This window comes from Lepidochelys kempii, chromosome 17 (assembly GCF_965140265.1).
Source record: "Lepidochelys kempii isolate rLepKem1 chromosome 17, rLepKem1.hap2, whole genome shotgun sequence".
NCBI lineage: Eukaryota > Metazoa > Chordata > Testudines > Cheloniidae > Lepidochelys > Lepidochelys kempii.
In genome coordinates this window covers 8,087,585-8,108,714 of record NC_133272.1, presented here as the reverse complement: position 1 = coordinate 8,108,714, position 21,130 = coordinate 8,087,585, and the positions used below count along the sequence as shown (strand labels likewise).

The window sequence follows — 21,130 nt, the reverse complement described above, 5'->3', positions numbered from 1 at the left end:
GGGGACCACATTAAAATTAAATGGAATTAAAGTAATTAAATTTGGGATCCATGGCCGTGACTGCGTTATATGCGAATTCGTGATATATAGACATGCATTCTAGCGAGGGTCCGGTGTATTGACTTTAGTTTCTGGATGACCTGCGTAAGTCTGTGTAAGTATAGCCAAGTCAATATAACTGGAGAAGTAAATGAGTATGTAAATGTATGAAAAACAAATCTGTGGCTACCTGATACCAAGGTCTGTCAGGTAGCTTTACAGAGAGTAGTGGTTCTGGCAATTTTTTTTTTTTCTTGTTACATATCTCTCGGTGCTCTACTAAGGTCTGAATTTACCTATTCAGACCAGGCCACCATACGGATTATTGTGCTTGTGTCCTACACTTGTTTATATCTTGGTGACCCTCATGAATTTTGGAGGGCATCTCTTTCTGAAGTACTGTTGGCATAAGAATCTGCCATCCATTCAGAAGCAGGCCATCAGCCATGTAATCATCATTTTGGTCCTGCAAATGTGGTGGTCGGCCTGTTGGAAGTTGACTCCTTCAACCTCATGCTCTGTGGCAGAGTAGAGTAAGTTTCTGACAAGTCTCATCCTTTAGTTGTTCATCTCTCATTTTCTGAATTTGTCCAGCAGATGCTCGAATTACGGCCAAATCAAGATCAATGTAGACTCAGACCCTCTCTAAATCCTTTTCTTTTACTGTAGTGGATGCTCAACTGGGGCTCTTAATAGTGTCTGCTGCTATGAGTGCTTTCCCTAATACGTGTTCAATGTTAAAAGAAAATTGCTTCAGCTGTTGACTCTTAGGTGGAAGGTCATCTAGTGGTTTTGAACCCAGTAATACCACTGAGAGTTTATGGTCCACTTCCATGTTAAAATTCAAGCCAAACAGATATGCACTGAGCTGTTCACAGACCCAAGTGACTGCGGGAGGTTCCTTTTCCATGTGAGCAGTCTGCTATTTATTTCTGTGAGGCTTCTTGATGTGAATGCAACAGGTCTCTGGTCGCCTTCTGGCTGCTTTTGTGTGAGCTCGCTCCTAAACCATATGAAGATGCCTCTGCTGGATGTTGTTGGATAGTTTACCATATATTTTGCCAAATCAGGTGAAGATGTCAGTTCTTCAATTTTATTAAATGTTTTGTTGTGGGCTACTCCAGATCCACATATTGTGTGACCATTAAGGAGATAATGCCTTGGGTTTTTCTGAATCTGTCTGAATTCCCTGTTTGCTATTTATATATCCTACACGTTTTAGCCGTTCCTCTCCAAACTCACATTTCTCATACCCACTGGCTTGTGGGAAGTGTCTCAACTGCATGTAGTCACTCCTCTTCGTTTTTATCTCTACCATATACCAACACATCATCTGCATGGCAAAGGATGCCAGGCATACATGACACAATCTGTGAGATTCTATGCCAAATGGAAGGTGATTGAAACAGTACCTTCCAAATGGGGTGGGAGGGGAGATGAATGTCATTAATGGTATAAATTCTTTAGCAAGGGAAGGTTTCCCAGAAGTCTGCTGTAGCATCTGACTTTGAAAAGACTTTGGCTTCTGATTATTGAGCTAATGTCTGGTCAACTGCAGGAAGCCTGTGTCTTTCTCTGAGCACACTTATATTAAGTAGTGTAAAGTCCACACCGGTTTGGATTTTGCATTGGGCTTTGGTACTACAACCGTCCCCGCACACCAGTCAGTGGGTTCTTCTATCTGGGAAATAACCCCCATATCTTCCCCTCTCTTTAATTCTTCTTTGCCTTTCTTTAGCAAGGGTACAAGGCTGGGGCATGGGACAGTGAGAGCACAAGTTATTGGTGATGACACCAGTTTTATGCTGTACTCCTCAGACTTCTTTCCTAGCCCTGTGAAGATGTGTAGGTACATCTCTTCTATAGTTTGCATTTTGCCATACATTCAATCCAGGTTTTCTACTAGGTATAGTCCTTGTATTGCTGGCAAAGCTAGTAGGAGAGTTGTCAGTCCTTGTATTATGTATATTATTTGTTGAAGAACTTTCCATCCTTTCTCCAGTATCCCAAGCAACTGGCTACAAACATCCAATGTGCTGTTACTAGCCCCATGTAGAATTTTATTTGGTCTTTGCAAATCTCCATCTCAACATGGATTATAATCTTTTTTTGGGATTGCAGTGATGGCTGCTCCATTATAAATTTTAAGTAAAGGTTTCAACTGTTTAGATTCATGCTTGTGTTCCAAAGTGTTGTCTGTTCTACTGAGGATATGATCCCTAAAAGTATGGACTCATTGTCTGATGATAACACTCTGCTTCTTGGATTGTTTTCACTACTCTTGATGACCTGTATGTTACAAAATGTTCCATTTTGTGGCATTTCCTACATTCTGCCTCTTTTGCTGGATGATGTTGCCTGCTGTGGCTGGGTGTCTTGCTACATCTTCCACAGCTTTTCTAAGCTTCCCTCCTGTTACGGTTCTTTGATCTCCCACTTACTATTTGTGCACTGTTCTTATGTTGTAACTTTGATTTGACTGCTCTTTTCCCATTTGCGACTTTTCTTTTTACTGTGTCAATATTGTCTGATGCAGTCATAGAATTGCAGGATTGAAGGGACCTCAAAAGGTCATCTAGTCCAGTCCCCTACACTCATGGCAGGACTAAGTATTATCTAGACCAGCGGTTCTCAAGCTGTGAGTCAGGACCCCAAAGTGGGTCGGGACCCCTTTTTAATGGGGTTGCTAGGGCTGACGTTAGACTTGTTGGGGCCTGAGCCCAAAGCCTCAGCCCCACCACGCAGGGCCAAAGCCGAAGCCTGAGAGCTTCAGCCCTGTGTGGCTGGGCTCAGGTTATAGGCCACTTGCCTGGGGCTAAAGCCCTTTGGCTTCAGATTTGGCCTCCCCCGACCAGGATGGCAGGGCTCAGGCTTTAGTTCCCCTCCTGGGGTCGTGTAGTAATTTTTGTTGTCAGAGGGAGTCGTGGTGCAATGAAGTTTGAGAACCCCGATCTAAACCATACCTGATAGGCATTTGTCTAACCTGCTCTTAAAAAATCTCCAATGATGGCGATTCCACAACCTCCATAAGCAATTTATTCCAGTGCTTAACCACCCTGACAGTTAGGAAGTTTTTCCTAATGTCCAACCTAAATCATCCTTGCTGCAATTTAAGCCCATTGCTTCTTGTCCTATCCTTAGCAGTTAAAGAGAACAGTTTTTCTCCGTCTTCCTTGTAACAATCTTTTATGTACTTGAAAACTGTTACTGTGTCCCCTCAGTCTTCTTTTTTCCAGACTAAACAAACCCAGTTTTTTCAATCTTCCGTCATAGGTCATGTTTTCTAGCCCTTTAATCATTTTTGTTGCTCTTCTCTGGACTTTCTCCAATTTGTCCACATCTTTCCTGAAATGTGGCGCCCAGAACTGGACACAATACTCCAGTTCAGGCTTAATTAGTGCAGAGTAGAGCTGAAGAATTACTTCTTGTGTCTTGCTTACAACACTCCTGCTAATATATCCCAGAATGATGTTTGCTTTTTTTCTTTTTGGCAACAATGTTACACTGCTGACTCATTTAGCCTGTGATCGTCTGTGACCCCCAGATCCCTTTTTGCAATATCCCTTCCTAGTGGATCAGTCTTCCTTATGCTGTAGCATGTAAGCCACGTTGCTGTTTCTTTATTGTTGCATTCTCACTTTTGCTATTGTTTTGCTAGTGTGAGATCTGGGTCTAACTGAACCTGTGCTGATAAACTGGTCTTTTATACCAACAACCATCTTGTCTCATATTAGTTCTTTTAATGTTCCATATTTGCAATGTTCAGTAAGACTGTGAACTGCAGTAATAGAAGTCTCATCTGTTTCCCCTTGTTTCTGGCACTTCCTATTAAGTTTGCCCCTTTCATATGTAATATTGTCTGTCTATGAAATGGACATCAAATGCTCATGTTTCACTTTTGGAGTATTCTTTCTTTTCTTCAGTGAGGAGGAGGACACATAGGATATCAGCAACAGCAGCAACCAGGTTATTTACCTGATATTCTTATGCTTTCTCTGTTAAACCAGAATTGCTCAAATCTTGGCTCCTGCAAGGCCAGCTGCCTGAGTTGCGAAAATCAAATGTCTGTAACAGAGCCATTTGTGCTATGGGGCTCTACTGCTGAGGTGAGACAGGGCTCTCTGTCTCCTTGCTGCTGCTTTCACAGGTCTCCTCCCTGATATTCCATTTCCCTCACTCACTGACCACTCTGACAGTCTGGAGGTGTCTTTCCTTTCCTTTGCTCCTTCTTTAGAGAGAAAGATTCTCTCACTTCTCATCATGTAGTGTGAGGACATAAACACAGAGGCATGCTTTAAGCAGCCACTAGAGAACTCTCTCTAATCAGGAAGTTCCTTCATTTGTTAAGCTCCATGCTGCAACACATCCTGGTCCTCTCTGTTAATTGTGGACCAAAAACTCTATAACTGCTCCATATAACATGGATTCTGAAGCACAATTATATGCTTATGGAGTATTCAGGGTCCTGATATTTATTTCTGTGGCTAGATTCAGAGGCCTCACATGTTTTTAGACCATTTAATTTAAAAGTGAATTTAACTAGTACTAGTAACTTATCAAAGGGCTTTACAAAGTCATGTGTCTACCTCTTGGTTCTTCAGTGGTCTCTGTGAAATGAATTGCTTTGCTTCTCTCAGTCCATTCTTTCGAGGACAGATGTCCACCCCATCATAATAAAATAACCTTTGGCACCATTGCTGACCATTTCAGTGCCCAGTGGCTTTGCAGAGTAAACAATCTAGCATCTATTTGCGGATCTTCCAAAGCAAGGTTTAGTCATGTTTGTCGGACAGCATAAGGAAGCTTTTACTGCAGATGGTGGTGCTGTGCTTTTTTATGAATGAGTAAAAGATATTTGTTACAGTTAAGCTTACCTTGTGCCTTTATTCCAACATTAATTCACTTTTTATCATAGCTTATGGAAATTGACAAAAGCTCTTTTGTTTCATGTAGTCCATTCCCCATTTCCCTCAATTGTTTCTTTCAATAACATTTTGTAGGGCTTTGTCTGCTCCCTTTAACTATTGATTTGTATATTAAGACTTTGCAGTGAAGTATATAGAAAATGTACTGAGTAGGCAAAAACTATTCTATATATATTTAAAATGTCAAGGGAATGTGTTTTCCCGTGTTAAATGGTGGCGGGTCTCATGATTTTATGCAATCCAGGTGGTAAAACCAGAAGATGATGACTTCCAGGATTTTCAGGATGCTTCAAAGTCTGGCTCACTCGATGAATCTTTCACTGATTTCCAAGGGGAGGGATCTGGATCCTCCAAAGCAACCAGTTCTCAGCACCGGAGCAGGTAGAGTAGATCTCTGAATTTCTTTTCAGTAACTTAAATATTCTTTTAAAAGCAATTAAACATTTTCTTTGTGTAACTTTCTAACCCATCATTTCATACCGTCACCTGATCTTGACTCTGGCAGTTTGTTTCAGCAGCCGTTTCAGAAATCTTAATGGCAGTGTATCCAAACTGACATTTAATGTACTATAGATGGCTGACCATTCTTTAGAATTCCATTCATCATGCTGAGATAAATTGTGTATAAAGCTTTGAGAATAGGTTTTTCAAGTGTTTATTCTGTTGCTGACAATCGTGAGTTCTTTCATGCTGTGCATTAGGCTCAAACCTTTACATGTAGCAATCCACTCATTCCTGTGCTCTCAGAAAAATGAATTGGGACAGATAAGCTATGCACTTAGCATTAACTACCCTGGTTAAGGGTCTCATCCAGCACCCACTGAAGTACATGGAAAGCTTTCCATTGACCTCAGTTGCCTTTGATCAGGCCATAAACGCCATGCAGAGAGCATCAAACGTCAGACTGTTTTCTTTTAAAAGGCCACGGCTCTCCAGTGGATGGGGTTTTTTAGCTCCTCTCATCCTTTCCATTTTGGCCAATTTTTATTTAGTACCTGACTTTGAGTTGTGGTGATTGCCTGGAAATCCCATTTAAAGTCTGTTTCATTCAAATTTTAGAGGTCTACTGGCATTGTGGTTGCTCAACGCCTCTCCTATTCTGGTGGCCCTTATTTATTTAATTGAGAGAGTGGTATTGCCTCAATACAGTCATGGGTTAGGCAGTGTGGAGTAGAGAAGTAACTATCCAAAGCTTCCTGTTTGAGTTTGAGTTCTTTCACAGAATTCTGACTTTCAGCGTCCTATGGTCAGGAAGCCCCAAAATTTTGTTTTCTCATACTATGCAGGGCAAAATAATATGCTTCTCCCTAATTTTAATTAATTTTAGGAACAAAACATTTGGTCTGTATGTACTGAACTGGTTGTTCTTATATGTAGATTGCTTCCTTGACAGTGACATCAGAGGAAGATACTAGAATGAATTGTTCAGCTGCAGCATGCGTAAAATTACAGTCTGAGTCATCGCTTTTCATGAAAGGGATTTCATTTTGATAGTTTAAATCAGTAACACTACATTAATCTGAAGATGCTCCATATTTTATTTAGTCATTTTGTTTTAGGCGTAGTTCTGCAATTAATAAAATTTATTCTGTTAATGGAAGTCTTAGCAAAAGCATTTACAAATCTGTAAGCACAGTTTTGTTTAAAGTTCCGTAATTGGAATTGGAGGGTCATGAGAAATCAGTGTTTTCCCCTGCAGTAGTTCTCTTTATTCAGTTGTTGTAAGAGCATTCAGTTTTGGATAGAATGTTACAATGAGCTGCAGTCTATTTGCTTATGGATGTGTTGAGGTTTTTTGTTTTTTTTTTAAAAGCCATCTATAGCGTACACCAGATTAACTGTTGTATTTGTCAAGATTGGATATCGAACTGTCTATATTGTAGTGATGTGAAATTAAATTATATTGCCATAAACTACATTTTTTGACATTGCTCTGTGTCTTATTCTGCAAGCCCCACGGGCCACCGTTAGACTGCACATGCAAGTGCTGGGTTTGTGTGTAGCTTGCAGGTCACTGATAAGGAGATTTAAATGGCTGTGGAAAGATTCTTGCTCCAGGCCAAAGAACGCCATAGAAATTCATTCATATTTTCAATGTGTATGGTGTTAAATGACACAAACTGGAGGTAAAATGCAGTCATTCTTATGTAAAGGATGATGTTCTGCAGAGCTGCCAAGGTCTGATAAGGCGGGGGGGGAAAGCGAAGCTCTTGCAGTACGTGTTTAAATCTTTCAAGAACTGCTAACCCAGTATCAGGTTATTATGGCAGTTTATTATACTAACTAGAATATGTTCATGTGCAAAAAGGTCTGTTCCTGTAATTATGGCATAATCCTGACATTGCTGAACTGTGGCTACCTGAACTCGGTGACCTTCGCTGTGTAGAAATTCAAATGTTATCTCTTGCTCCTATTGGAATAATGGATCTGTTCTCTTGTTATTTTTGCAATATGCAATGAAATGTAATCAAAAGCAGAAGTGGAAGCACTGAGTTAGCAAAATCTCAGGCAGCCTGTGATTCTTACCCATTTCCGGTCCCATCAAGAAGGCATGCCCTTAAACCATCTTGGACAATGTGATTAATGAAACCAGTGTTTTTCACGTGTGTGTGTGTGTGCTCTTCTGACTTAAAAACTGCAGTGGTGCATATCTAGAACTGTTCACTCCCATATTCTGTCACAAGTAAGAATCAAGAAGTTAATGCACGTAAGGCATCTCTGTTCTCCGTGGGTGGAGAATTTACTGTTTTGGCCCAGAGTAGTGTTGATAGAATTTCAATGAGATAGTGACTAGTGTAAGATGAACTGGGTTGGCATGAGAATATTGTCGCTGCAGATCTTTTATGAATGTAGTTTCAGAGTAACAGCCGTGTTAGTCTGTATTCGCAAAAAGAAAAGGAGTACTTGTGGCACCTTAGAGACTAACCAATTTATTAGAGCATAAGCTTTCGTGAGCTACAGCTCACTTCCTCAGATGCATATCGTGGAAACTGCAGCAGGCTTTATATATACACAGAGAATATGAAACAATACCTATTCCCACCCCACTGTCCTGCTGGTAATAGCTTATCTAATCCTATTTTCGACGTCTCCGACTCAAGGAATATTTCCAAAATACCTCTGAACAGCATACTAATCCACAGAGATCTCCCTACCAACACTACAGAAAGAGGGATTCTAGGTGGACTCCTCCTGAAGGTCGAAACAGCAGACTGGACTTCTACATAGAGTGCTTCCGCCGACGTGCACGGGCTGAAATTGTGGAAAAGCAGCATCACTTGCCCCATAACCTCAGCCATGCGGAACGCAATGCCATCCACAGCCTCAGAAACAACTCTGACATCATAATCAAAAAGGCTGACAAAGGAGGTGCTGTTGTCATCATGAATAGGTCGGAATATGAACAAGAGGCTGCTCGGCAGCTCTCCAACACGAGTTTCTACAAGCCATTACCCTCTGATCCCACTGAGAGTTACCAAAAGCAACTACAGCATTTGCTCAAGAAACTTCCTGAAAAAGCACAAGATCAAATCCTCACAGACACACCCCTGGAACCCCGACCTGGGATATTCTATCTACTACCCAAGATCCATAAACCTGGAAATCCTGGGCGCCCCATCATCTCAGGCATTGGCACCCTGACAGCAGGATTGTCTGGCTATGTAGACTCCCTCCTCAGGCCCTACGCTACCAGCACTCCCAGCTACCTTCGAGACACCACTGACTTCCTGAGGAAACTTCAATCCATCGGTGATCTTCCTGATAACACCATCCTGGCCACTATGGATGTAGAAGCCCTCTACACCAACATTCCACACAAAGATGGACTACAAGCCGTCAAGAACACTATCCCCGATAATGTCACGGCTAACCTGGTGGCTGAACTTTGTGACTTTGTCCTTACCCATAACTACTTCACATTTGGGGACAATGTATACCTTCAGATCAGCGGCACTGCTATGGGTACCCGCATGGCCCCACAGTATGCCAACATTTTTATGGCTGACTTAGAACAACGCTTCCTCAGCTCTCGTCCCCTAAAGCCCCTACTCTACTTGCGCTATATTGATGACATCTTCATCATCTGGACCCATGGAAAAGAAGCCCTTGAGGAATTCCACCATGATTTCAACAATTTCCATCCCACCACCAACCTCAGCCTGGTCCAGTCCACACAAGAGATCCACTTCCTGGACACTACAGTGCTAATAAACAATGGTCACATAAACACCACCCTATACCGGAAACCTACTGACCGCTATTCCTACCTGCATGCCTCCAGCTTTCACCCTGACCACATCACACGATCCATCGTCTACAGCCAAGCTCTGCGATACAACCGCATTTGCTCCAACCCCTCAGACAGAGACAAACACCTACAAGATCTCTGTCAAGCTTTCTTACAACTACAATACCCACCTGCAGAAGTAAAGAAACAGATTGATAGAGCCAGAAGAGTTCCCAGAAGTTACCTACTACAGGACAGGCCTAACAAAGAAAACAACAGAACGCCACTAGCCGTCACCTTCAGCCCCCAACTAAATCCCCTCCAACGCATTATTAAGGATCTACAACCTATCCTAAAGGATGACCCAACACTCTCACAAATCTTGGGAGACAGGCCAGTCCTTGCCTACAGACAGCCCCGCAACCTGAAGCAAATACTCACCAACAACCACATACCACACAACAGAACCACTAACCCAGGAACTTATCCTTGCAACAAAGCCCGTTGCCAATTGTGCCCACATATCTATTCAGGGGACACCATCACAGGGCCTAATAACATCAGCCACACTATCAGAGGCTCGTTCACCTGTACATCCACCAATGTGATATATGCCATCATGTGCCAGCAATGCCCCTCTGCCATGTACGTTGGTCCAACTGGACAGTCTCTACGTAAAAGAATAAATGGACATAAATCAGATGTCAAGAATTATAACATTCATAAACCAGTCGGAGAACACTTCAATCTCTCTGGTCACGCAATCACAGACATGAAGGTTGCTATCTTAAAACAAAAAAACTTCAAATCCAGACTCCAGCGAGAAACTGCTGAATTGGAATTCATTTGCAAATTGGATACTATTAATTTAGGCTTAAATAGAGACTTGGAGTGGCTAAGTCATTATGCAAGGTAGCCTGTTTCCTCTTGTTTTTTCCTCCCCCCCTCCCCCCCAGATGTTCTGGTTTAACTTGGATTTTAACTTGAAGAGTGGTCAGTTTGGATGAGCTATTACCAGCAGGAGAGTGAGTTTGTGTGTGTATGGGGGTGGGGGGGATGTGAGAAAACCTGGATTTGTGCAGGAAATAGCCCAACTTGATTGTCATGCACATTGTGTAAAGAGTTGTCACTTTGGATGGGCTATCACCAGCAGGAGAGTGAATTTGTGTCGGGGGGTGGAGGGTGAGAAAACCTGGATTTGTGCTGGAAATGGCCCACCTGATGATCACTTTAGATAAGCTATTACCAGCAGGACAGTGGGGTGGGAATAGGTATTGTTTCATATTCTCTGTGTATATATAAAGCCTGCTGCAGTTTCCACGATATGCATCTGAGGAAGTGAGCTGTAGCTCACGAAAGCTTATGCTCTAATAAATTGGTTAGTCTCTAAGGTGCCACAAGTACTCCTTTTCTTTTTATGAATGTAGTGTACGTCATAAAACTCTTTTAAAAGTGCAGAAGTAAAATAAGTACTTTATCATATGTTTGATAGAGCACATTTGAGTTAATACACACAATTTAGACAGAAGCTAAGAAGTTGCTGTTTCACTTCCTAATATCCTGCTTGCTTTAAATAATGGAAGAAATTAGATTGCTTAGGAGCTTTTTCCTTTTCTTGTTCGTTCAGTGTTCGTTCTTTGCTGATTCCACTCCCTGGCACTAAAACACCTTCCTCAACGGATAAATATGCTGTGTTTAAAGGAATTGCAGTTGAAAAGCCTTCTGAAAGTGCAGCTATGTTTGGAGGTAAACAAAAACTGTTTAATTGTTAACACGATGTGTAATTTAACATTTAGTTTTTCATACTTCAGTAGTGCCTGTGACATTGGTAAAATATTAATATGAAATGTTTAGAGTGCAAGATGATTGTATCTGTGCCAATCTAATCTGTACCACAGCTGATTGTAGCCTAATTTCACAATATCTTAATGGAAATTATCTTTTTTTTGTTTCATGCATGGTAGATTATGGAGACAAATACAGTGCTTTCCGAGAGTTAGAACAACCACCAGAGAGTAAATACTTAGGTAAGAATTTGATTTTACAAAAGTGGGGGGGGGAGAGGGGGTTAGGCTCTTTCAGTACGTTGCATGCTTTTTTTAGGGTCCTGCATGAACTGCAGAATTCCCACTGCTAGAATTTTAGGATAAAGCCCCTACAGCACCACAAATGAGCCAAAAGTATCTTGAGAATATCATAAAATTTATCACTGACACATAGTCCACAATGTCATGTGTTTTTTATGGAAAGATTGGTCCCTGCTTTGGAGGTGTATGTGGATGCAATTTTGGAATCACTTTTTGGTAGGTTTTTGTCATCTCTCCTGTAGACTTGCTTTAAAAGTGAAGAACTGTACATCCTCATAAAGGTGTGCAATGCAGCATTTCAGGGCAAATGGTGATTTCTGTGGAAGCTTTCTGTTCTTATGGTACAGCTCAAGCCATGTATTGCTTTTGGTATACAGTACCACAATAATAAAGTGCTACTCATTTAGCGTAGAGCAGTGATACTCAGACTGATGCTTGCAAGCTGCAAGTAGCTCTTTAATGTGTTTCCTTCAGCTCTTTGCCACAGGTGATATTAAAACACTGTGTGATTTAATTATTAACCAATCAGGATGCTTTTACTATGTTATTAACCAATTGTAGTTGATAAAATAATACTTGGTCAATCATTTTGCTGTGAGAATAATATATATTGTAAGTATATATACCCTGAATATTTCCCCTGCCATACTGTTTAAATATGAATATATAATATATAATTGCAAATGAAACAATGAATTCACACTACTGTGGCTTTTTTGGGTGATGTTGATCGCTAATTTGGCTCCTGAACCACTGAGGTCTGAGTATCACTGGCCTAGAGTTTGCCCTCAATCAATTTTATTTGTGGGAATATGTGAAAATAAATGTTAGTTATCCTCTGAAATACTATTGCTATGTAATTGCAGTAAGTGAAAACTGCCTAAGCTCTTTCCTGAACAGGCCATCTATACATAATATATATATTTACATAACATAAACAGTACTGTCACCTTTTAATCTGATGGGAAAGAAGAACCCTCTGCAACTCCATTGGCTTCATATATCAGTAATCAGAGCACAGGATAAATGTATCGCTAATTTAACAGCGGTGGAAATGCTGCTGTATTGCCACCCTACCAATATGTTTCACTGTACTTGTAAGCAGAAATTATCAAGAATCTGTTCACTACATACAGAGACAATTGTGCCAAAATCTCCTTAGTTTTACTAAGTTACACAGTAAGGGCATGAGCATCTGAAACTCCTGTGATGATCTGTGGAGTTAGTGTGTGCCCAGTACCTTTCCAGTTTCAGGCATTTAAATTACTGTTATGAGTATTTCATTCGACTTGCAGCTGTCTATTGCTTGCAAGGAAAGAGAAAAGTTGCTTCTGGATTTGTAAACTGACCAGCTTTCACCATTGTTAACCCTTTTACCAGCTTACATTTCTAATGGAAAAGTTTATAGTTCATCAGTAAGTTTAGTTTGCTGTGATGTTTTAATTTTGGTTAATGAATGTCAATTTCACAAAATTCTTTGTATTTTTTTTAAAGCAGCATCTAAAACATATGGTTGGACCAGGTGAATTGAGGAAATTTTTTTTAGCTCGCATCATACTTCAAGTGATGATCACGTCCACCTATTATAATTGTAACTAATGTTCTCTCAAATCTTTCCATATCTTAAATTTAGTTTAAAATTATCACTTTTGTGAAAAGAAAAGGAGTACTAGTGGCACCTTAGAGACTAATCAATTTATTTGAGCATCAGCTTTCGTGAGCTACAGCTCACTTCATCGGATGCTGTAGCTCAAGAAAGCTTATGCTCCAATAAATTGGTTAGTCTCTAAGGTGCCGGTAGTACTCCTTTTCTTTTTGCGAATACAGACTAACATGGCTGCTACTCTGAAACCTGACATTTGTGAAAGTGACTTGAATCTTAATGGTGTATTTGTAAAATATGAATCGAATTAAATCTGGGTATGTGCAGTACTGGACATTTGTTGTTTAAGTAGTTGAGGCATATTTTATAACAAGTAGCATGTCTGCAAATATATCATGCTGGTGAATGGGTTTAACATCATAAATTTAACAAACAAATTATACTTCGATTTCCCCATATTTGTGAGGTGACAGATATGTACTGTAGAATAAATTGTCTGTCTTTATGCTTAAGCTGCATTTTCTATGCTGTAAAGTGTTTGGGTAAAAACTTCTTCTTTTATACACAAACATTGTCTTTCTAGAAAAGAGAACTTTTGAATTCCTCTCTGTAGGGAAAATGTGCGTCTTTACGATTTAAACTGTAGTCACTTAAACTGTATTATTTTCAAGGCCCTTCCTTTCCAGTTTTTATTTTATTTCAAATTTCCTGCAATTTATCAGTGTTTATTACAAAGACTAAAAAATGGGTGAAAATCTGTGTGTGTGGTGGTGGGAATTCTGGGTTAATATCAGGATTAACGTTGTGGGATAAGAGGACAGGAAAAAAAAGCAACAAATAGAGAAATGGAAAGGTATTGAAAGTAAAAGCAGTTTAATACTGTGGTTCATTTCATGATTTGTACATTAACAATGCATCCACATATGCATGCGGATAGGTGTGTGTATGTTCCACTATATGGCCTTATTTTAACGAACAGCCTCACATTTACACTTAGTTTAGTTTGTTGTTAAAATAAAATACATCTACCTAATGTAATGGATTGGATTTTCTTAACATAATCAGTATTTTTGTGTACTGGAGTGGTTCGACATTTGGGTGAAAATTGATAAATACTGAATAGCAGCTGGGTAAACCCAGGAATTTTTCAGTAAAAATTGGTAAAAACTGAAAACGAAAGGCCTTACATATTTTATATTTAAGGTGTGATCTGAAAACTGAAGATTTTTACATTTATGAATAATTCTCTCAGTGTAGAAGGATAATGTGTGAGTTATTAATCTATAGGCTCCCTAACACAACTATTCTACAACACTGTGTTGAGGCAATGAATGTTCCAACCCTGCTATTCTATGATTCTATGATTCTCTTTTTGGGTCCAATTCGAGATGCTGATCACCTTCAAATTTACTAGGAGGTCAGGTCGCTCGGCACTTCGCAAGTTCAGGTCCTTCAGTGATTATTTGTGTTTAATCCCCAAACCAGTCTTGCATTAAGGAGTAAAGATATTGATTGCATTAGGAAAGAGAAGCTGCACTGTATTTCTGACCCTTCTCAAACCTGGAAGCAGTTACAAATAGCTCCAGTAACAAAACAAAAGGAACAACATCATATTTTGATTCCAAATCTGACTTTTTTTTCTTATGCCTTTTTGCAAAGCTTATATACTTCTGCCTACTTTCTTCAGAAGAACTGCTCCCTACCTAACTCCAAAAAATGTTGTTAACAGTTCTAGTCATGGGCCATTGCACAATAAGCAGTGTGAGTGGATGTGATGGAAGGGGGATATTTTAGCAAGGGAACAGATTTGTTCTGGGCTTCTAAGGTACAGGGCCACGTAGAAGTTTTGGAGACTTGGGGAAAAATCTGAAATTGAGCTCCCCCGCTCCAAAAGTGAGGACCTGGGTGGCAGGGAGGGTAGAACTAGCCTGCCCTGCACTCACCCCACAGCGGTGGCTACTGTACTGTCGGGGCTGGGCCTGCTTCCCTGCTCTATGGTTTGTGACCTGGCGCATAGGGTCACAGCATCACTCAGGGTTGGTCTGGCCTCCTCTCCACTAATGGAGTGGCACCCGGGCCAAATTTTGAGTGAGTGGAATCCCTGTACAAGACACAATGCCATTTACTCAGATTCCACAGGTTTGGGGGCCCTCTCAAACAGGGGGCCTGTGACAAATTTCCCTTCCCTCTCCCTGGTGGCCATGCTAAGGTGTTTTGATAATCAGTAAGAAAGACAACATAAACGCTGTAAGAAATGCCTTGACTATGTCCTTTTAAAATCCAAATAAGTTCTTGATTGATGCTTTTGTTACAAGTTACATGCCAGCCAGCTCTGTATGTTTTAGTCTGATGGGGTTCAAGTTCAGTTTTGACTTTGAGTTGCAGTTATCAGTCTTAACAGAAGCTGGAATGTCATGAAGGTGACTAGATTAAGTTTTGTAAAGTTCTGGATGCTTGACTCTCTTTGCACTTGATAGAAACAGAAAAGGGTAGACTTTTGAAAGGAGGGTTTAAAATGATGCAAGGTGACTAGTTAAGATGATGGCTATGCCATCTTTGTTGGACTGGCATTTTGGTGCATTTCTTCCTGTTAGTTGTGTTTTCCATCACACACGCTCTGGTAAAGTCCTGTTATGCCTTGAGCCTTCTTTTGACGTAATAATAAATAAAAGCTTTTTTTTTTTTTAAAAAAAAAAAGTCACTGTCTGCTCTCTGAAGCCAGGTGCTTCTGGCGATCAGTCTGTTCCCTCTATACTCCCCTTTCAGCCTGTCAGTGCTGCTTTCATTCTGGCTTCCTGCAGCCATCCTGTGAGAAAACCATGTGCCACTGCTCTGACTTCGAAATTGACAGTGTGGACTTGGGGTAGGGAGGTGGAGAGAAGGTCAGAGAAGATTTTGGCAATAGTTGTGCCATATTTCTGGCATCGATAACAGGGCAAATACAAACGCTGGCACAAGTGAAATTCCAAATTTAATTCTTGGCAGCGACAAGTATGAGGTACGTGGGAAGGGGAAAGGATCTGTCCAGTATTCAAACAACATACAGTACTGAACACCACCTAAGTTTGTCGCTCATAAGAATGTGTTGATATTGAACTTTTTCTAAGCTGAGTTTGATATGGTTTGAGGCTACTTTAAGGATTTATAAATTTTTGGAATAATAATTGGAGACCTCACCAAAATTGCATAGAAGCCTAGTTTTGTTTTTTTAACATACACCCGTAGCTGGCAAATTAAATAGGTTTGCATAAAAATATTTTGACATTGCATGAAATCATTTGTTTGATGCATGGTATGAATATGACATACTTGTTCTCATTTCAAGATTCTACTTATTGTTCTGATTTTTTTCCCTCTCCCCTTCAGGAGATAGCTTTGCAGAATTCAAATCTGCAGGAACCGATGACGGTTTCACAGATTTTAAAACCGCTGACAGCATCTCACCACTAGACCCACCTACAAAAGAGAAAACTTTCCCTGCACCCTTCCCCTCTCTAACTGCACAGTTAAAGCAACAGACACAAGCAAAAACCTCTCTGAATCTGGCAGACATAGATCTCTTTTCCTCCACTGGAGAGAACAAACGACTTTCACTTCCAGCTGCATTTAGTTCATCAAAATCAACCTCGTTCCCTGCACCACCACCTCCAGCATCTGCTGCTGTCCCTGCACCAGCACCCGGTAAAAGCTTGAGCTTGGCTGACGACTTTGGAGAATTCAACCTTTTCGGGGGATTGTCTAATTGTATATCAGTCTGCGGACAAGATGACTTTGCAGATTTTATGGCTTTCAATAATAGCAGTGTCTTTTCTGAACAAAAAATGGATGACAAATACAAAGCTGTTAAGCAAGAGGCCAATCCTGTTCCTCCAGCTGTCTCCTCTCTCAGTGCAATGAAAAGTGGGCAGAATTCTGCCGCTGTTGCTCCCACCAAATATGATATCTTTAAACAGCTTTCTCTGGAGGGCTCTGGAACAGGTGTTGAGGAACTGAAAGACAGCACCCCTTCAGTGAAAAGTGATGACGACTTTTCCGACTTCCATTCTAACAAGTTTTCTTCCATGTGTAGCAACATGGATAAATCCCTGGTAGACAAAGTGGCAGCTTTCAAGCAGGCCAAAGAAGACTCTGCTTCTGTCAAGTCTCTGGATCTCCCCTCCATTGGGGGCAGCAGCGTCGGCAAGGAGGATTCTGAAGATGCGCTCTCTGTTCAGTTTGACATGAAACTGGCTGATGTGGGAGGAGATCTTAAGCATGTCATGTCTGATAGCTCTTTGGATTTGCCAACAGTTAGTGGCCAGCATCCGCCAGCAGCAGGTGAGGAATTGGTTAGATTGCTCTGGTAATGTAGGTGATGGAGATTTCGATAATGTTACTCTGTGTGCTAAATTACAGTATTATGCACTAGTCTTTCAGTTGCGAAAGGCTTCTAAACCTGTCTACCTGCTAGCTACCAGTCCCTTAGCAGGGCAGTGCTGTCGTTCATTGTTTTAGATAGCTATAAATAGATTGGGTAGTTTAAAATCAATACTGATTTATTTTTGAGGTTTGATCACGTTGTAGGACTGTTGCCCATTAGCAGGGATTCAAATGGAAGCTCTTCTAACGCAAACAATGTCATTCCATTTGTATGAGCTAGATCAGTGGTATTGAAAGCCTCACTTTAGTCTTTTGGTTTCAGCTAAGCACCTGGCTGGAGGACTTGACCCACTCTGTGCTTCTGAAAATATAGGTGGAACACTAATTTGTGCTGTTAATGAAAACCTTTCTACCCAATGACACTAGTATATATTCCCTTCAAAGCAGGGATGCATTTACTTAGCCAGAGCTCTGCAGTACTGGAAATGAAGGTATTAAATACAGTTTTACTGTAACTGGAATACAATTAGTTTTTAGAGTTAATACCATTCCTGGAAGTAATCATGCAAAGAGCCTGTACATGCTCGCATGGTAATCACTTTTGGAGCTAAATTTAAAACCAAGCGAGTCTTACTTTTTCCTTGTTAGGTTACCCCCTTTTTAATTTCTCTTAATGAAAGCACTCCTAAGAGAATATGAACTAAGTATTTCCAATCTTATTGCATATCATAAAACAGATTTCCCAAGTGTCCTGTTTTTTCTTTTTATATGTACATAGAGAATAAGATGTAGTTAAATGTTTTGTGGCCTTTAATAATATGGGAAATATTACTGTATTCTAGTGACAAGTATTATGCAGTCAAAGGCTTTTTTGAATTGCGGGGCACACAAACTGTAAATGTAAAAGCTATTGCTGCAAGAATTGGTTATTTCCATATGAAATATTTCTTCCATTTTTGCAGATCTGGTCAAAAAATATACAGTACTGTAATTTTGCATTATATGATATTTTTAAGTAAGGGAGAGAAAATGAAGTTGGCATCTTAAGCATGGAAGATACTCTTTAACAGGGTATAAAATTTCAGGAATAATTTTATTAGCAAAGATGTTTAATTTTCATATTATGACTTGGTAAAATTCCAAGTTCAGTGGGCTGTCAAAAAGGTAGCACCTACAGTGTGTCTTGAGTGTTGACTTTGGTTTTGAAAGCACTTTTTCCTAATATTTTTCTAGCCTCTTTTGGTGATAGCTTGATTTTATGTAGCTCTTCTCCTACATCTGAGCTTCATTGGCCACAACAACCAGTAATTGATAACTGCAATTTGTGGCAGGAAAGGGTATTTGGGGGTTTTTTGTTTTGTTTTAAAGGATTAGCTCATCATGTGCTTGATGCTAAAAATTTGAATTTTGAAGTACTAATTAGAAGCTATTTTTCTGAAACTTAAAACAAAGTCTGTATTCTTTCATGGTGCCAAATTAGATATTTTCACAAGGGGAGTTTTACGCTACCTCCTTCCTGTTTCAGTCTCGTAATCAAGCTTGCTCTGAACTATATTTGTTAAAATAACCCTTTGTGCTCACGTGTTTCTTTATGTATGTTCGATACATTTCAAGCTATGAACCGGTGATGTTCAAATCTTTTTTTTCAGTTTACATAATTTAAAAAGCAGATTTTTTTTCACTTCCTTTGATCTGTATATTTAATGTCAGAAAGGGACAGTATCCCTTTGTAGTCCTTGTTACAGAGAGATGGCTGACTAGCCATTGGGAACCATTTTTGTTGTCTGCCCGGGCTGTGTAAATGTCTTAAATGAAGAATAGCTTTAGGTGGGGCTCTGTAAAGCATTGTATTTGACTCTTCTAATTCTAGCACAGCAATACAAGGGTCCTTGTCCACGTGATACAGATTGATTGTAGGCACGGGGAAGGGTAGAAAACACTCACTTCTATTTGAATTGCTATAGGGTTTGTTTGTTGTTTTTTTTTGGGGGGGGGGGGGAGATAACTTTCCGAACTGTCTCTAAAGGGGATACTGTCTCTTTAAACTTTGCTATAATTCTTGGTGTGGAAGGTAAACTATACTAATGTTGCATTTCTCTTGCATATACTTGGTATAACCCTTTGAGCACTTGCTGCATGTTGTTAATTTCAACCAGGCACCTTCTTTTATACCAAATTTAACCTTTTCTCCAACACTAAAGCATTTTAGTTAGTGTTTAGTCATGTTATATGCATGCATCTGATTTGTTTCAAGTTCAGTGTTGCAGCAAGAGCCTTCCCTTGCTCATAATATCCTCAGAGGGTTATCCAATTTGCTGCACTTGCAAACCTGTAAAGTATCTTTTCTTCAGCATTATTGGAAATCTGTGTATTTTAATTCACATCAGGTTTTTTGCTGCTTTTCTAATGTCTTATTTCAACTAAACATTTCCTGTGTGAATGTGCCTTCTCGAATCTGCTTTGATATCTCTTCTGCAAATACTGACCTGCATGCTTTATTCTAATGACTCCTTTAAGAGCTCTTATGTATCACTATCTTTTGTGATCTGTAAGTCCTGCTGTGTTAATAAATATTATCTTGGCATATTTTGAAACTGTGGGGATGTGTGTAATTTGTTTGTAGTCCCGAAATGTTTGTTTTTCCTGAAAAATACAAAGTTTAAAGCTATAGTATCTCCTTAGACGGGAAGTTGCCTCTCTGCTTGTAGATCAGAGTACAATGCACTGCAGTTCTTGAAACAAATTGAATTAAGTACTTTGAGCTTACTTCCTGTGCCCTTCTGAAACTTTAAATACCAGGCTAAGCTTCAAATGATTTAACTAGGGGTGTGAGAAAGAAGTTTAATCAGCTAGTTGTCTGGGGTGGAAGGGCAGGTTTGTGAATTCTAATGTTGGGGAATGTTGGTGGCTTGACAACACTGACGACTGATATAGTTTCTTCCCATGCTATAGTTATTCTGTAGATTAACAGGGGACTTGTGTCTCAATATCGACTCATATCTTAGTTTCTCTGCTGTTACCAACAAGGGTGCCAATTGGGTGGTGAAGGGTTTTATGATGTGAACTTAAGTCCCTTGGAAACTGAAAAGACAAATGAGCACAATTCAGGTATCATAGGCCACCAAACAGTCTTCTGATGCTAACTACTTTTGGTCACTGCTAACCTGGAATGAATTTGCACTGATGACCTAGAAGTGAAAGGTGCTATTCTCGTTTCTGATTTGTAACTTTTAGTATAATTTTTATATCCCAGATTACTCAAAGTTAAAAATAGATTTGTGGTAATCTACCATTTCAGAGCCCATGGTTCCTTTGGGATCTCCTAAATATTGGGATCACTTACACTTCTATTACTGATAATCTCAAGTATGAGGTATAAAAGTGATGATACTAAGCTTGCTGCATACATAGTAGCTTCTCTTTACAGCTTGGCTTGTAAAATCAATTTTTTTAAATGAGGAAGCAGTAATAAAGATTGAGGACTAAGAGGGTGCCAAATTTTTATTTTAATTTGGACTTTTTGGCCACAAGACCTAAAGCTGGCAAAAAGTCAGTAGAAACTTTTTGTTCCTCTTCATACAAATCATGAGAAATTTTAAAGGGAAAATTGTTCCCATTTTAGAAAGCTTGTTCATTAGGTCTTGTCCTCAAACCTTTTTTTGGACCAGTGTCTGGAAGTGTCAGTGCTGACAGACATTAGATGGTAGAGTTCCTTTAAAATTGTATCTTTGTTGTATTGTATCTTTGTTGATCAGATAACCATACGTGAGTTAGGAGGAATGGGGAGTGAATGACTATTAAAATGCTTGCTAGATTTAGTTTTATGTTGAAATTTTATCTCTGGTCATGATCCATATGTCAGTAGTTTTTCGCCCCTGGTTGTTGTGTA

The 21,130-nt window shown here is 39.9% G+C and overlaps 1 protein-coding gene across 12 annotated transcripts in view; it reads left to right on the top strand.

The window, feature by feature from the left end:
* SYNRG (synergin gamma) overlaps window positions 1–21,130 on the top strand; it is a 134,108-nt gene that overhangs the window by 30,099 nt on the left and 82,879 nt on the right. For all 12 annotated transcript variants that reach the window (XM_073315614.1, XM_073315621.1, XM_073315617.1 and 9 more), the window contains 4 exons: window positions 5,209–5,345; window positions 10,820–10,938; window positions 11,157–11,219; window positions 16,249–17,199. In XM_073315614.1, coding sequence (XP_073171715.1) covers window positions 5,209–5,345; window positions 10,820–10,938; window positions 11,157–11,219; window positions 16,249–17,199 — 1,270 coding nt within the window. The remainder of the gene's footprint in view (window positions 1–5,208; window positions 5,346–10,819; window positions 10,939–11,156; window positions 11,220–16,248; window positions 17,200–21,130) is intronic.